General features: G+C 35.3%; 2 protein-coding genes across 2 annotated transcripts; one reads left to right on the plus strand and one right to left on the minus strand.

Annotated features, from left to right (window-relative positions):
* Nucleotides 1–429: 429 nt before the first annotated feature.
* Nucleotides 430–3176, plus strand: LOC133869515 (protein CLMP1). The gene has a single exon (XM_062306542.1). It carries the CDS (start codon nt 598–600, stop codon nt 2899–2901), a length of 2304 nt encoding a protein of 767 aa, XP_062162526.1. The 5' UTR covers nt 430–597; the 3' UTR covers nt 2902–3176.
* Nucleotides 3177–5776: 2600 nt separating this feature from the next.
* On the minus strand, nt 5777–7367 carry LOC133869516 (1-aminocyclopropane-1-carboxylate oxidase). Its single transcript, XM_062306544.1, has 4 exons — nt 7216–7367; nt 6864–7090; nt 6427–6760; nt 5777–6305 (listed from the first exon to the last, which is right to left on the minus strand). Exons 1-4 carry the CDS (start codon nt 7318–7320, stop codon nt 6015–6017), a joined length of 957 nt encoding a protein of 318 aa, XP_062162528.1. The 5' UTR covers nt 7321–7367; the 3' UTR covers nt 5777–6014.
* Nucleotides 7368–17467: the final 10100 nt, after the last annotated feature.

Consider the following 17467-nt stretch of genomic DNA (forward strand, 5'->3'; position numbering starts at 1 on the left):
TCAAATTTAAGAGCAGGGATTCATTTGGATCCCCTGGCCCGTGTTTGATGTGATAAATATCCACCAATCCACCATGAAGGGGAAGGGTTTGAAGTAGTAAACGATGGAAGTTTGAAACAAACATTCTACAGATGAACGGCTGAGGATGACCAGGTAGAAGTAGGCTCCATCTTCGATTACCAAAAGTGTCCAAAATCGCATAAGATTCTGATCTCACCATCTAGGGTTTCATCCCAAGTGACTTCCCAAAAACCCCATCTTCCATTTCCATCTCTCTCGTACACTGAGAGCACCCAAACATTTCCACAAATACCCAACCAATCCATCTTCTTCCCAACCCATCTTCTGGGGCTCTTTTGGGACTCCACAGGCCAATCACACAGAAAGAAAAATCTTCACAGAAAGCTTCCAACTTTGAGCTCCTCATTTGTAATTGTAAGTACCCCTTTTTTCTCTCTCCTTGTTCATTCAACGTAGATTCTTCTTGAAAATCCTGCAAGCTTTCTGCTTTATCTTTCATTTAGATAAAATAGATAATTATATATTTGTGTGTTTGAGAGAAAGAGAGGAAGGGGGAGAGAGAGATTTATAATTTATATGGGGAAATCAGGAGGGGCTAGGAAGAAGAAGGGTGGTGCAAACCAAGTGTCAGCGGATAATTCAGCTCCAAATGCTAATGGCGGCGTTGATTTAGACTCTTCGGTCTTTTTGAAAAGAGCCCATGAGCTCAAACAAGAAGGGAATGACAGGTTTACAAGTAAGGACTATGTGGGTGCTCTCGAGCAGTATGATAATGCTCTTAAACTTACTCCAAAAACCCATCCGGACCGAGCTGTGTTTCATAGCAATAGAGCGGCTTGTTTGATGCAAATGAAGCCTATAGACTATGAGGCAGTGATTGCTGAGTGTACTATGGCGCTTCAGGTCCAGCCCCGTTTCGTCCGGGCTATCCTTAGGAGGGCTAAGGCACTTGAGGCAATAGGGAAGTATGAAATGGCGATGCAGGATGTGCAGGTGTTATTGGGGGCAGACCCAAATAATGGGGATGCTTTGGAGTTTGCCCGGAGGTTGAGGACAGCATTGGGTCCTCGCCAGGAGGCACAGCAGGATCTCCAGAGCCGCCCGTCACCTGCTGCCCTCGGGGCTTCTGCAGTTCGTGGTGCCCCAGTTGGTGGCTTAGGGCCTTGTTTGCCTGCCCGACCAGTACCAAAGAAGGCAACTACCACAGCAGGGGGATCAGTCATATTGCCAAATCATAAGCCAGAGAGGCCCCAAACTGTTTTACCCACAGAAAATGGTCCAGAGTCTAAAGTACAGTTGCCCAAGCTCGTGTTGAAGCCTTCAAGTGGTTCTTCAAAACCTGCCAATCCAAGCAAGGATAACCGGAAGGAAAATTCATCTCTTTCATCGGTGTCATTGCGTGGGCAGACTCCAGAGGCTGCAATCCAGTGGAGGCCGTTGAAGCTTGTTTATGATCACGACATAAGGCTTGCCCAGATGCCAGTGAAATGCACTTTCAGAGTGTTAAGGGAGATTGTGGGCAAAAGGTTCCCATCATCAAAATCAGTTTTGATCAAGTATAAGGATAATGATGGTGATTTGGTGACTATAACCTGTTCAGGGGAACTTAGATCGGCAGAGTCTTTTGTGGATAACCTCATCCCAAAGGATCCTGAAACAGATAAGACAGACTCAATCGGGATGTTGAGATTGCATATTGTGGAGGTGGGTCCCGAGCAGGAGCCACCTTTATTGGAAGAAGAGGAGGAGAAGGATATGGAGAGCGAGGGAAACAAGGGAGATGAAAGTGGCTATAATTCATCACTTGGTGAATCTGTGTTGGAACCTGCTGATACAGGAATCAATAAGATAGAGAATGAGGCTCAGAAGGAGAAATCGGTAGCAGAAGATCCTGAGAGCAAGGAAGTGGAGATGGATGATTGGTTGTTTGAATTTGCTCAGCTTTTTCGCACTCATGTTGGCATTGACCCAGATGCTCATATTGACTTGCATGAGCTGGGGATGGAGCTCTGTTCTGAGGCACTTGAGGAGACGGTGACAAGTGAAGAAGCGCAAGGTCTTTTTGACAAGGCTGCTGCTAAGTTCCAGGAGGTAGCTGCTTTGGCTTTCTTCAATTGGGGAAATGTTCATATGTGTGCAGCAAGGAAACGCATTCCCTTAGATGAATCTGCTGGAAAGGAGGTAGTGGCAGCACAACTTCATGTGGCTTATGACTGGGTTAAGGGAAGATATTCTCTGGCCAGAGAGAAGTATGAGGAGGCACTCCTGATTAAACCGGACTTTTATGAGGGGTTGCTGGCTCTTGGGCAGCAGCAATTTGAAATGGCCAAACTTCATTGGTCATTTGCACTTGCCAAGAAGATGGATCTTTCTAGTTGGGATTCTGCCGAAACTCTTAAACTTTTTGACAGTGCAGAGGAAAAGATGAAGGCTGCAACTGAGATGTGGGAGAAGCTGGAGGAGCAGAGAGCAAATGAGCTAAAAGATCCAAGTGCAAGTAAGAAGGAAGAGTTATTGAAAAGAAGGAAGAAACAAGGAAGTAATGCTGAAGGTGAGCCCTCTAGCCTTAGCAGTCAGGGTGAAATTTTAGCAGATGAAGCAGCAGAACAAGCAGCTGTGATGAGATCACAGATACATCTCTTCTGGGGTAACATGCTTTTTGAGCGATCCCAAGTTGAATGCAAATTGGGGATGGGTGGTTGGAAGGAAAACCTAGATGCTGCTGTTGAGCGCTTTAAGCTTGCTGGAGCTTCTGAGGCTGACATTTCGACAGTTCTGAAGAACCACTGCTCTAATGGAGATGCAGTTGAAAGGGATGAGAAAAAGGTTGTGACTGATGAAGCTAAGAATGAAGTAGTTGATCAAGCATTGGGCAAGTGATATGGAGAGATACTATCCATCTGTGACGCAGCTTACCTTCAGATTTTCTCATTTAAGCATGAGTTTGAATTGGAGAAATGAAATGCTTCTTTTCTTATATCAAAATGGTGGAATTCTAGAGTTCTTTTCCTTTGTTTTTGAAAAATCGGGTGCCAACATTAAGTGTCTGTTTACTCCAAAGATTTTGTGCTTTGAGTTCTCCATGATAATTTTCAAGGTGACATTTAACATTGTTTCAATACTAATGAGTTTTCAATAAACAATTTATTTGCTAAGGGTCTGATTTTGGCCTTGCCATTCTGAAGTGGGACTTGGTCTATATCGTTGTTTGGACTTATTTCATTCACTGCATTGCACATTCATAATCTGTTTTCATCAACTAGTTTCATTGGTGAGCTGTAGCACTAAGGATTTGGTTCTTTTTAATGGAATAGCACAACATAAGTCACGCAATCCCCTCGTCCCCACCATACCCCAAACAGAAAATGGTGGGGAAAAAAAAAAAGACAATCTGCCAACACCCCTCTTATCAAATCCATCTACTTGCTCGTCACTTGAACAGGAGGGGAGAGGCACCACTTGGTTATATTGGCTGGTGGTCCTTACCCATACATTTTAGTTTATGATTTTTTTAAGCTCCTGGGGGCAGTGATCCATCATCTTTGCACTTACGGATGATGGTATGAAATAAAATAGTATGATGGGACGTAATCTATGAAAGTGACTTAAAATGCTTAAGAAGAGACTTATTGGTAGAATGATGGCCTTTTTTATGGTTACTTTACTTTTGGTGCATACGATGTATTTGTAGGTGATATCACTAAAGCAGCACTCTTACCTTGATTCAGATTTTTTGGGTTCTGAACATGTCCACATATATTTGTGGATTGTGCATTGAAACTAGATGTTCTCGCATTTGTCAGTTGAAAAATAACCTGTGGATCTTACACTGTATATATATTTATTGGCTGAAATATTTAAAATACGCTAGTATGTTCATGCTAGATTTTGACTGAGAACATGCTAAGATCGATAGATACAAGCAGAGCTGGATTGAACTTTATTCAACTATGTGCCTGCTATCTGCCATTCCACTTTATTGAGGGCTGATAAGATTTGTCACTCCTTATTGATGCACCTAGTGGATTTTGCTGCACATGATGACCAATCTAAGTCGTGTCTTATCTCATCTTAACTCCGTCTAGTTTGGTCTCTGATGGAGTTATCTTTATATTGATACTCAATTGTTACATGACTATCCTTTCATTTGTCACCAATGGAAACTAAACTAGTTGAGTAATACTGAAACAGGGTGTTGATAGCACAAGCCTTTCATACAATTGCTAATTTTAATAATCTGCATACTTTCCTTTGATTATGACAATCTATGCCTTTTATATCAGTCATGCGGCATGATATTTGTATTAGATTTTACACCCCATAAGTTAAAGCCTTTGGGCCGGTTCTTTGAATCGCTGTTGGTGGTTTGCTGACAAGATGCAACATTGCTCATGGTCATGTACCCATTGTTTTGTTGATTGAGATGATTATTTCTTTTTCGAGAAATAGAACAGATACCCTGAATTATTTGATTCTACTTCACTCTAGGAATTTGTTTCCCTGCCTCAGTTGTATGTTGTTTCTGTATCTAGTGTTCCGAGTCGGACGAAAGCAGTAGCAATGGTTCTTTAAGTAAACCTGATCCAGTAGCATACTTTTCAGTTGTGTTTAGTGTGTACTGATATAGTTATGGTTCAAAAGCAGTAGCAGTAGTTCTTTTAAGTCACCTGATCCAGAAGCATACTTTTCAGTTGTGTTTACTAAGAATTATGGTTCAAGTGTTTGCCCCTTTAGTGTCTCTTCATTTGTTTTTGCTTGTGGCTATTGTGATCCCTGCTTCCCTACTGAAATCCTTGATTTCTTTATACTCATCTGGTTTCCAGGTATTTTTCAGTACAGCTGATACGGGGTTCAGTTTTTTTATTATTGCCCTTTCGGACACTCAGGAGAATACTTGATATAGTTTATAAGGATACTGAAAACGGACCACTATCTATTTCCTTACATCATTTCAATTAATAATGACTACTGCTTTCTGTATCCTAACTATCCAATAGAATGAGGCTTACCAGAACCTGGGCCCCTCGTATTGGTGGGAAACCGTAATCAATGATTTAGTGGTATCAACAAAAGTTACCTACTTGTGTGCCATTAGGTGTTACATAATCATTACTTTGGATGAGGATACGGATATTACTTATTAGCCCGGCTTTGTGAAATTAGAGTGTTCGGGCTGACTTAATAACAGTGAATCTCAATTTAATTACTTTATGGTGACACTTCCCTGAGTTTTTGCATATATATATATATATATATATTTTAGAGTAATGGTATATAACTGTGATGACGTGACAGTGAAAATTTAATAGTTGATTTTTTACTGTTAGGTCATCCTAGTCGTATTGCAGTTTACTAAATAGTATTTTTTTTTATATTATTAGTATTCCACTTGCAGATTTTTTTTTGTTTTCTAAAATTTTTATGTGGATATTGAAATCTAGCGAGGAAAGCACATTTATGGGCATATGGAAGACAAAGGTCAGAGAACAGGACAATCATTCAGCGGTTCTTTGTCCCGAAATGTCCTCTTTTTCCAGAGCAGAGTTTCTTTAAACTCAATAATTCCACCTTCAAGATTCTATGAATGAAAATTAGATGGTCATTTTAGGGCAGCTTTAAGCTTGGAACCAGTTTTACCCTTTATAGATGGTCTGCAATATTTAATTTACACCTTCCTTTTGTAAGGCATTGATTCTGATTTGGATTCCAAAAATATGTTATGAAGCATTATACCCCCAACAGAATCTTGAGACAATTTCTTATCAAAAGGGATAAGTCATTCTAAACAGTAAATCTGATAAACAGCAGCAGCACATACATAACATCACAGGAACTATTGAAGAAGCATATAGCAAATTAAAGCACACCTAAACCACGAACTTAAAACTCAGTACTCAACAAAGAAACAGCCAGGCTCAATAGCTAGGACACTATTATTCACATAAACACTCCCATAAAACCCATTTGCTATCTGTCATGCATGAGAGGTGGGTTCAGGCAGTGGCAATAGGACCCAGCTTGACGGTGGACTCCATGCCCTTCATGGCTTCGAACCTTGGCTCCTTAGCCTGGAACTTCAGGCCGGCATAGAGCTTCATATAGTCTTCGAACACAAACTTCGGGTACACTAGGCCTTTCTCAACTTCTTTCTCCACCAATGCCGGTGCCGGATAGATAACGGCGTCACTGCCGGGGTTGTAGAATGATGCTAGGGACATTCTATTACCGTCTGGTTGAACATTCACACGATGCAGCACACTCTTGTATTTGCCATTGGTAATGACCTTCACCAAGGAACAACAAAGAAACATCTTAGGAAATGCTAAGACATCCCAATTACTACATCGTCTGTACTACATTCTAAAATCGTTTGGACAAAATGAAATTGTGTAAATGCAAGTATACCTCAAGTTGGTCACCAAGGTTGATGACAATGGAGTGACGCATTGGGGGAACATCAATCCATTTGCCATCCTTGAGAAGCTGGAGCCCGCTGACCTTGTCATCTTGGAAGAGAAGGATGAGGCCGCCGGCATCGGTGTGGGCGCGGAGGCCCTTGATGAGCTCTGGTTTGGGGCAAGGAGGGTAGTTGCTGACTTTGGTGCCAAAAGTTGGCCCTTTGGACCCATAAAAGGACTTCTTCAGGTATCCTTTCTCCAGCCCAAGATTCTCACACAGCAGGTCCAAGAGTTGCTCAGCCAGTTTCTCTAAATCCACTACAAATTCCTTCATTGCCTTCCTGAAATTGGTCACAGAACAACTATAAGTACTCTTGGTGGCCCTTAACATGGTATATTCTGCTATACAACTACTTTCAGAAAAAAACGAGTTGTAGTTGTAACCTATAATCTTCATCAAGATCAGGGATTTCGGACATGTTCGAGGCCGGAAGGTGGCGCAAGAAGAAGGTGCTTTCCCAGTCCATGTCATTGACTTCAGATTGAGCAGCCTCTAGACCCTTACTTGCCACCATTTCCTTGAACCTTTCCTCCATACACTTGCTGTAATGATCCTTTGTCAGCTTCTCCAGAGTGTCCATCAAATCATGAGAAATCCCATGATTCACCAACTATAAAGAACAACCAAAAGAGAAGTTAGCAAAGGTTTCAAAACATAATTGCTTCAGACAAACTTCAAAAGAATATTAGCAGATAGTAATATGAATCATATGATAATATCTAACTATTCTAGTACCTCAAAGAAGCCCCAGTTCTCACAAGCATCTTCTATCAATTTCATGGTTGCTCCTCTCTCTTCACCTTTAAGCTTCTCCATGTTAATAACTGGGAAAGTCTCCATTCTCTCTTTTCTTTCTTCCACCTCTTGCTCTCACTTTCTTATACTTTGTATTGAAAACAGGGCACTGGTGGCAATTTATAGGCCTGGAGGGAGTGGCAAAGATGTAAAACTAGCTTAAGTGGTGGGGACTTACGAAGTACTTTCTCTATAAAAAAAAAAAGAAAGATTGCCCCACTCTGAAAGAAAAAGGGACGAATTTTAATTAAATAGTTATAAAAGGCTTTAATTTCAAGACGAAAAGAAAAAAAAAAAAAGCCATAAATATTTTTCACCATGTAGAGCCAAGCTTACTTATTGGCAAATATATATCTATATATCTAAAAAAAAAAAAAAAAACTGGGCAAAATTTTCATTTAAATTAATTAAGTTGGAAGATTTTTTTTTTTTTTTTTCATTTGAAAAAAAAAAAGCATCTGTCTTTAGAGGATAAGATTCTCACATGCTCTAAGAACACATATCAGTTTAATGAGAAATGCTAGAACATCTCCTGGTGTTCTCCTGCAATGGCATAGATGTAATTAAAAAATTACATCTATGTCCTTTTAGATGGCATAGATGTAATTTTTTAATCAAAAAAATTACATCTATGCTATTCCAGGAGAACACAAGGAGATGTTCTAGCATTCCTTCAGTTTAATAGACCGTCCAAATAAAATACATGCATGTGGGAATTAAATTAAATATTCTAAGGATATATGTCAGTTTAATAGATTGGATTGAAAGAATTTTTTTTCAACTCCATTTAAAAGAAAACTTTGTCTAAAACTTCTTTTGGACTTTTGAATCGTAAACTAATGTTTGATAGCATTATTGAGAAAATAAATAACACATGAGGTAGAGGATTTGAATATCACTTGATCATTACTTATACTAATTGACTCACTTGAGAGAGATAGCATAAATTATGACTCAAAGTTCTTCATTTAATTATATATTTGTCAGCATACATATGTAGCTTCTATTATGAGAATTATTTAATATTTTATAAGCTAGTAATTCTTTCTCTCACATGAATGATAGGTCCTATTATAAATTCCTAATTTTGAGACCTATTATTATACATTTCATATGCTAGTATATCGAACAATAAATAAAAAATAATATTTACAAGGGCATGATGCCCTAGACTTGTTAGGACAAATCAATAAACTCAGGAGCTCTTTCTCATTTACACATCCATCATTAACAATCCCGATAATAAATTATTAGAAAATCTGACGAACACACCCAACTTAATTACATGAACTGTGACGTAAGCATACTTTGAATAGATTATTGGGCGTCTTTACATTAAATCTTGGGGCTAAGTTGCTTGCAGAATTGTACCACTTTCTTAGATCCTGGTAGGCAAGCTAGCTGCAATAATTTTTTATTTCTGCGCCAAGCTACAATAATTGGTTGATTCTTCTATCCGATCTGCCTATGAGAACTAACAACAGTACTATTCCTTCTTTCCAGGGAAGCACTTGGATAGTTGGCTAGCTTTGAACAAAAAGTGTATATATATATAATGGGGAAGGAATGAAATTATATATAAAGAAAGAAACAAGCACCCTTAGGGCACCCTTAGAAGCCCATGTATATAAATATCTTTAAAAGTTTTATATATATATATATGAATCTCCAAATTTAGGTTAAAGAAACAGGAGTCGTGGAGCATGAATGTGAGCACATATTGATGGACCCCTACCATCTTTGTTTTTTGAGGCTGTGTGACCAATGACCATGATGTCCATGATCTTTGTTCTTGGTGTTTGGGTGGGAGTGGGACCATCTATGGTGGCTGTTCACTTCCTTGCTTTCTTGAGACTTAATCAACCCCACAGGTTGGCTGCTACTTTTTTCCAGTACGCACAGAGCCATCCTCTTTCCCTTGTTTGGATTTGCTCAATTAAGATATCTCTGTCGACAAGGAAGGATAAACCGATAAACTACAGAAGAAGAAAAAAAAAAAACTTCTATGGTTGTGTAAAGCTAGGTGTCTCCCCTAGATAATGTGAAGACAACCTTTGATAATAATATTTGTGGCTAACAATAATTAAAAACATTATCACTGATATATTATTAGTGTCTAGCTAGTGAAGAATAAGAGATCGAGATTAAAGCATCTCCACTTGGATATTTTCTCTTTCGCCAGGTGCTGCTGTTAACATCAGACACCAGTAGTACTATAATACTGCATGTGCTCTCTCTCTATATATATATGTCCTGAGTAAATGTTGCCATTATAATTAACTTGATCATATTATGATATATATAGACATAGACATGCACATATTTTATATGCAACCACCAAAGATGTCAGTCACAGACTCACAGACTCACAGACTACAGGGGCTCTCTCTCTCTCATCCGAAACAAAGGAGGGAATACAATAGTAACCAACCAAAAGAAAGTGAGAAATGATCAAAAGAGGTAGGGGACGACCGAGAAGATGATATATATATATATATATATCAAGTAAATATATATATATATATATATCCATCACGTATTTCATATAGCTCATGATATCTTTCGCCTTTCTTTTTGCCATGCTTTTCTCTTTCTCTTCTTGGATAAGCAAGAATTTATTGAAAATTCAATGAGAATAAAAAAAAAATAAAAAAATCAATTAACTAGCAGCATGAGCTCAAACCAAAACAACCTAAAAATGGTTTATTAGATTACTACTACTCATTCAAAAAATTTAGGCTAATAAAAAAATGTCGATTTTAATAATTTAATTAATATTTTGACACACTCTTTCTCAAGTGTGGGTTCAAATTATTTATTCATTAGTGAGAAAATATGATGTAAATAACAGAGATAATATTCAAACTCGTGACATATATATGTTGTATCAGTCTTACAGATCGATTCAATGGTAAATAAACTATGGGTAAAGATGGATAAGAGATTTAAAAAAATAAAAAAAAATCACAAAATATGCAAAGGTTAATTAACAATTACATTGATATTGCATTATCAATGACCCAAAAACAATTAAGAAAAACACTGCCATTATCGTCTCAAGCAAAAACAAAAGCAAAGCATGCCATAAAAGGTTGTCAAAGAGGTGGGAGCTAAAAAGGAAGAGAGGTGTGGGCAAGTCAGTGATCAAAAATGAAAATCTGTAAAGAAAGAAGCTTTTCTTTTCTTTTTTTTCCACCGGTGGGGCCTTAAAAAAGGGTTTTTGAGAGGATGCATCCAGGGAAGGACGATTGGACAAGGCAACGCATGCCAGAATTTTAGGAAGGCCGGGAAAAAGCATGCAATTAATATGCGCGTTAAAAAAGCACGTGACCCTCAGTTATCTTTTGCTGATTATAGTGTGTTTCTAGTACGTTGCAAGATTTTGTGTAATCTAATGTGTTTTATATATATATGTACCAAAAAAAGGTACCAATGGAGTAATTTGTGGACTAATCATCTGTAGTGGGAAGCAAATATGATTGCCCGTGTCTTAGCTTAGCCTAGCCATTGAAAAAGGATCAAGTTTTTTCTTTTTTTTCTTCAATTAGATTGAAAGAAATTTTCTTAATTAATTGAGTCTATTAAATTAAAAATTTGTTATTTTGTATTTAAATGAAAAGAGGTCATGGGAATGTATATATATATATATATAAAGAGCAATTGATTTTATTTTTACCACTGGTTTTGTGGCTAATCTGCTTTTTGCATGTTACTAAACAATGGGCCTTTAGTTTCACTTTCAAGTTTCAACCAAGAGAAAGCTATGGGCCTCTGAGTTTGACGACAATTTGACCTCCTTCTTAGCTTTCAACTTTCTCTATTCACTTTTCAGTCAATTTCAAAAATAAAAAATTGAAAGAAGAAATCTTCAATCACAGATAGTCTCTGACAACTCACGAGTGTTAGCTACACCTGCCCTCCTGTTTTTCAGACGGTTGGACCGATCGACGACGGATCTCTTATAAAATAATTAGAGAAATAATTATTAAAAACCGTCCATTTTGATGAGAAGTTTTCGATACTTAAGTTAATAATGAAACTTAAATAAGAACTGAACAAAGAATAAGAGTTTTTAGAGGAGATTCTATACGGATGGTTAAACCCTAATAAAAACAGAAGAACATAACCACGTAATTAAAATAAAAACAAGAAAGGAAAAGATGAAAAATAGTAATATAATATAAAATAAATGTCTTTTCCGTGATCTTTTCTAAGTTTCAACGAAAAGAATACGAAAAATTTAAGAAGTAGTGAGACATTGATAAGAAGAAAGAAATAAACAGGCTGTGAATATTAATTGAACAAATGGTAAAAATTTGTAACGGTTTTTTTATGTATGCGATGCGATGTTTACATTTAAGTGTGTATAAAAATTGAATAGACGTTTTGTAATGGAGCGCAAGTTTTGGAGTAAAAAGAGACACTTCTTTTGATCTTGAATTAGTTCACTACCACGTCTAAATTGTGTATTTAATTTTAGATATTTGGTTCACAAATAACAGTTATGATATAGTTATTTTTTAGAAAAAAAAAAAAAAAAATTGCTTTTACACAAAAATAAAATACAGTTATATTTTAGGAAAAGAAAACTGTTTTTACACAAAAATAAGTACACTTGTCTGTTGTATGAAATGCCACTTGTCACAATTATAGGCCATCTTCTTATTGATTCTCGCATTATATATATGATTTCACCAAATGCTGTGGTGTCACACTGTGAGGCGTTTTCTTTTTTTTTTTTTTTTTTTTCTTTTTTTCGACATTACCTATCATTGTCTTTGGAATCTAGTACAGTAATATAGTACTGTTGAAACGTATATAAAACAGCTTGAAGATCCATAGTTTCTGATGCAAATTCCATAGTTAAATTGAAGACTTTCTTTTGGCAAATCAATAATTAGTCAATGACAGGACGCAGAGAATTAAAATGTGGGTCATTGGTTTGAAAATTGATCCGAACAAACCCACAAGTCCAAAGTTTGATTAATGGAGACTACTGTATTAAAAGGGAATATTATTATCCGATAATCAAGAGGATTTATGCTATTCTTTAAGATGATCGAATGCCTTTCAGGCCGATTGCGACCACTTTATGAGTTGAAAAGAGGAACTTTTTGTATAAATTAACGCTGTTTAATTTGTAGAAATATTTGTCAAAATAATACTATTTTAATTATATTTTCCAATCTAATGCTATTTTATTATTATTTATGTCACATGGGTACATCATGCATGTTGACGAAACTTTTTTACAATTTTTTTTTTTGCATCAGCAGATTTGTGTATGTGTATATATATATATATATATATATATATATATATATATATATATATATATATTTTTTTTTTTCTTCTAATAAAACATATGGTTAATTAATCTCATGGAAATGAATCATCAAAGTGGCCACAAAGTAAAAAAACCAATGCGATATGGATAACCGAAAGGGCAAATGAGATTTGTGTACGTAGCTAGGTTAGAATATTAATTAAATACTTAAAATGAAGATTTTTATTGATTTACATTTAACATGTTATTATATACAGCAAGTTAATATATATATATATTTTGATAAGTATATATAGCGAATTAATTTATTGAGTTTAAATTTTGTCTTCGTCATTTATATTTTATTTTAATTAAATATTTTACGCGTTAAATCTGAAATGTTGTTAATTCACGATGCTAATTCCCTAATGTCAATGTCATCTTTTTTCTTTTTCTTTTTTTTTTTTTCCTTAATGAATTGGTAATTTATTCAACCAAAGAGAGGAGAACTTTGCACACGTACTAGAAGCTCAACATCAAAATTAAACGAACTAATGCTTGCATGGCTCCTGTACTTGAATGATCCTAGGAGTGAAATTAAAATTTTAAGTGCACGAAGAAAAAGTAAAAAATAAAAATAAAAATAATTTTTTGAGGGTAAAATATTAGAGTTAAAAGGCCTATTTCATTAAAAAAGAAAAGAAAAGAAAAGTAATTTAGAGGTATTTTTTAACCTTTTTTGGGGACAGCATTGAAGTTTTGGGGGGGGGGGGGGGGGGGGGGTGTGGGTGGGTGGGGGTTGGTTCCAATTCCGTCGGATTTGAATTCTTAACATGTGGAGATTGTTGGAACAAGTGACTCTTATTCTCTCAAGCATAAAGAATAATACTAAAATACCAATATAGTGGTACGGTACATAGTATTTTAGGCTTCTCTAAAATACGTCCATATAATTAGAGTTTTCTTATAAGTATGTTATTATGTAATCCTAAATCATATACTAAATATAACCACACTTCTGTGAACATAGGCACATTGCCGAATTACGTAAATCTGTATTGATTTTCTCTTATTCTCTCTTTTTTATTTCATATTATTCATTATTATTGTGTAACAACAGTTACCGGCCTCGAGACTTGTTCGGGCAGGTGAGTACTATAAAAGCTAGTTGTTTCATATTTATTATCCAAACTATTAGTAACTCAAACAACAAAATTACTGGGCTGTGTATCCGGTTCTATGATCGAGGGTTGAGCTTGAGCACATAGGTCTCTTATACGCAACATAGCACATGTGCAACAGGAGCAAACAGTACTGTCAATAAAAGGTTTTGGATCAAGTTCCCCACATTCTACGAATTTTTCTTTTGTTAGCTTTACGCAATATTCTCTGTTTCATCACCTTCAATATTCTCTCAATAATTCAGGGTTCTGATATTTCTCATGAGCTCATCCATATTGTAGTTATCAAATGATAAAGATAGCACTTCCATCTTCTATCTCCTTTCCTATAGCTTTTTTCTCAGTGGTCCTCATCGTTCACCATTGAAAATCTTATGTCGTCGTTAATTAGAAGGATCAAGGATACATTAGCAATATTAGGAGTTATAATTAGGACATCCGAATTGTTTCTCACACATGTAGCACAACTTGATTGGAGAGCTGGTGTTTGTTTACCGGGAAATTAAAAGAACACTTTCTGGAAAATCCTATTATATATATATGGACGGACGTACCTACTTCACATGCAATGTTTCGTGGATCACTAGTTGTCGTGGATGTGGATCCCACTTCAGCCAGCCCTCCCTCCACCCTTTTGGCTCTATATGTATCCATTTGGACCATTTCCCTCTGCACAGCTAGCTGGTATATATATATATATATATATATATATATAGCTGAATTTATTTTACAGGTAAATAAATAAATAGAACAACAAAGAGTGCTATAGAAAAACTTAGGTTATCCCCGATACATAACCAAAATCAAAACAAGCATAAAACGAAACCAATATAGAGATTTTAGTATAACGAAGTAAAAATCTTTTGAGTAATTAACTCTTTAAAGTAAAACTACTATGTACGGCCTACATGGAACAATATCCGACACCGAAGATATCTATTTACTATTTATAAAAGACTTAAGTTAATTACTGATTGATTTTACTTACAAAATCTTTGTAACTCCGATAAACGACTTATTTACATTCCACTACATTGGCTGCTCTATAACCCCTGGCCTTATTTTACATTGATCACTTTCAAAAACTAACCTCGTCCGTTTCAACCGAAAACTTTAGGGGCTGTAAGTTTTTCTGTGGTTTGAATGAGGAGAATGAAACTATAATGACCGTAAAGTTTCCCTTAAAAATTATAGTACCCAAAACATTTTTCTTATGAAGTACTATAGTTCTCCATTTTGTACAAACCCAACAGAAATGAAATCGTGGATTCTTTTAACTACATAAATTCAGATCGATTAAAAGTAATTTTAGAAGTTTCTTTTTCGTTTTTTTTGTGTCCATTAAAAAATAAAGTGACTTTTAAAATCACAATTTTATTAAAATTTGATTAATTGTAAGTTCAATGATGATTTTAATAGTCACGTCATTTTTGGAATAACATAATAAAAACAAAAAAAACAAAAAAGACTTCTAACATTATTGCGTGCGTATATTATAATTGTTTAGCATTCAATAAAATCGAATTAGCTGCTCGAATATAAATGGGAAACTAAAATGAAAGCGATCCCACTCAAATCAAGTCAAATCTATCCCTTGATTCTTGATAAGCTCCTTCAAAAGCATGCTCTCGGCGACCCGGCGTGCCAAAATATTCTATATTTCTATGGATACAGTGATTCATGTGAGCCCACTTTGCAGATATCAAATGGCTAGCAGTCAACGGTCTAAATCAAGTACACAGGTCAAAGATCACAAAATCATACCTTTCGTTTGGATAAAGATTTTCTGTTATTAGAGTCCATTTGTTATGATGGAAAATCTCTTTTTTTTTTTTTAGTTTTTTCTCTATGTTTTGGTAGTTGCTACAATTATTAAATTTTAGTTAAATTAAAAATATTTTTGGTTGACTAGAAAAATCTTCTTTAAGATGCTTATAATGATTTTGTTTTTTTATTTTCGAAACTATTTTTTGAGTCACGCATTCTTTCGTAGGTTATTTTTGCCGTCGCCAGAATTCACTGACCGGAGTTTGCTAAAGGTCACCGGACGTCGCTGATTTTTTATATGAGCCAAAAGCTGAAAAAAAAGAAAATTATTTTGCTTAAACATTTTTCAATAGAAAACATTTTATGTCTCTAAGAAGAAGAAGGAAAAAAAAAAAAAGAAAAAGCCTAAGAGATAAATATAAGAAGTAATTATGAACCTCAAGGTAAGTTATGAACCTCTAACTTGAATAGCCTAAGATGTAAGCCGGGCTCATTTACTAGGGAAATATAAGTCCCACAACTTCCTTCTCTTAAACTACTTGAATTTATTTATTATTCGGGTTGCACGGATCTCAATCCCTTTTCTTTCTATATATGAGATTTAATATATGCGACAGATTAAAATATTGATGGGAATGTAATTTGAAATCAACTATTAATATATATATGACAAATTTATATTTTTTTCCTCTTGAATGTGTGGTTTACTGGTTTTACCAATAAATATTTCGGTTATATATATGATTGAGAATGCATGGATAAATCATATGTGGGTCCATCCAAGGTGCATGTTAATTATGGGAGACTGAATATCAATTAAGCTTGTAATTATGCAAAAATGCAAATTAATTAACATATAAAGTTGTTGTGACTAGATTTCTGCTCTCCCGGAGGATAGGGGCAGAGACTTCTATCTGATTAGATTGAACGCCATGCATGTTCTATCCTATAGAAGATTGACGGAATCTCAGCAAAAAAGAAAAGAAAAGAAAAGAAAAGCAAAAGGAAAATTGATGGGACCATCTCTCATAGATCTTCAGTTGACATCACTCTATGTCGGTGGTGAGTTGAAACCCTTGTCAATGGCAAGACTTACTTTTGGACAAAAAAAAAAATAAAAAAATAATGTATGTATATATTAGCTAGTTTTGAACCCATTCATATACCTTGATTAAATACTAAACTGTATTTTATTTTAATGGTTGAATAGTATATTTATCCCAATTTATGAGAGAACTTTGAAATCAATTCATGGGATAAAAATCTCTGCATTTTTGTTATTCAGATTAACAACTTAGACAATAAGGGTTCGTTTGGGTTTGCGATTTCAAAAAGTGTGATTTAAAAATAGTGATTTTAAATGTGCGATTTAAAAAAATGATTTTTAAAAACGCAATTAAGCGTTGGTAAAATTGCAGTTTGACCTTTAAAATCGCAGGTTAGCCTTTTAAAATACTGCATTTTTAAAAAAACACCAAATTGCCTGCGATTTGAATAAGTACTTTTCTGCGTTTTTAAATCGCAATTTTTTAAAAACGCAGTTTCCAAACGGTTAATTTTCTGCAATTTAGTTTAAAATTGCATTTTTTTTTTCTACGAAATCGCAATCTCAAACGCACCCTAAATATACGTTTAAGAATGCTAATATATAAAAATTATTGAGAATCGGAATCTCAATTATTGTAGTTCAAAAATTGAGTTTTAGGGGATCTTTTCCATAAAATTAGATATGATTTGGACCATGAAACTTGCTTCTTAATTGTAATAATGAGCTCACTGTGATATACTCCGGCATCCCGGACGAGCTTAATTGAGTGGCATGATTACACATTGACTAATGAAAGAAGTTATTTGATTTCCCTAGTTGAGTTGCATCATGATAATCATGTTACTCGATCATTTTGTTTCATAATTGATGCAAAATAAAAATAACAATTTTTTTTAAATGCCTTTAAATAGACCAAGAAAAGTATAAATG

Source organism: Alnus glutinosa, chromosome 5 (assembly GCF_958979055.1).
Source record: "Alnus glutinosa chromosome 5, dhAlnGlut1.1, whole genome shotgun sequence".
Classification (NCBI taxonomy): Eukaryota; Viridiplantae; Streptophyta; class Magnoliopsida; order Fagales; family Betulaceae; genus Alnus; species Alnus glutinosa.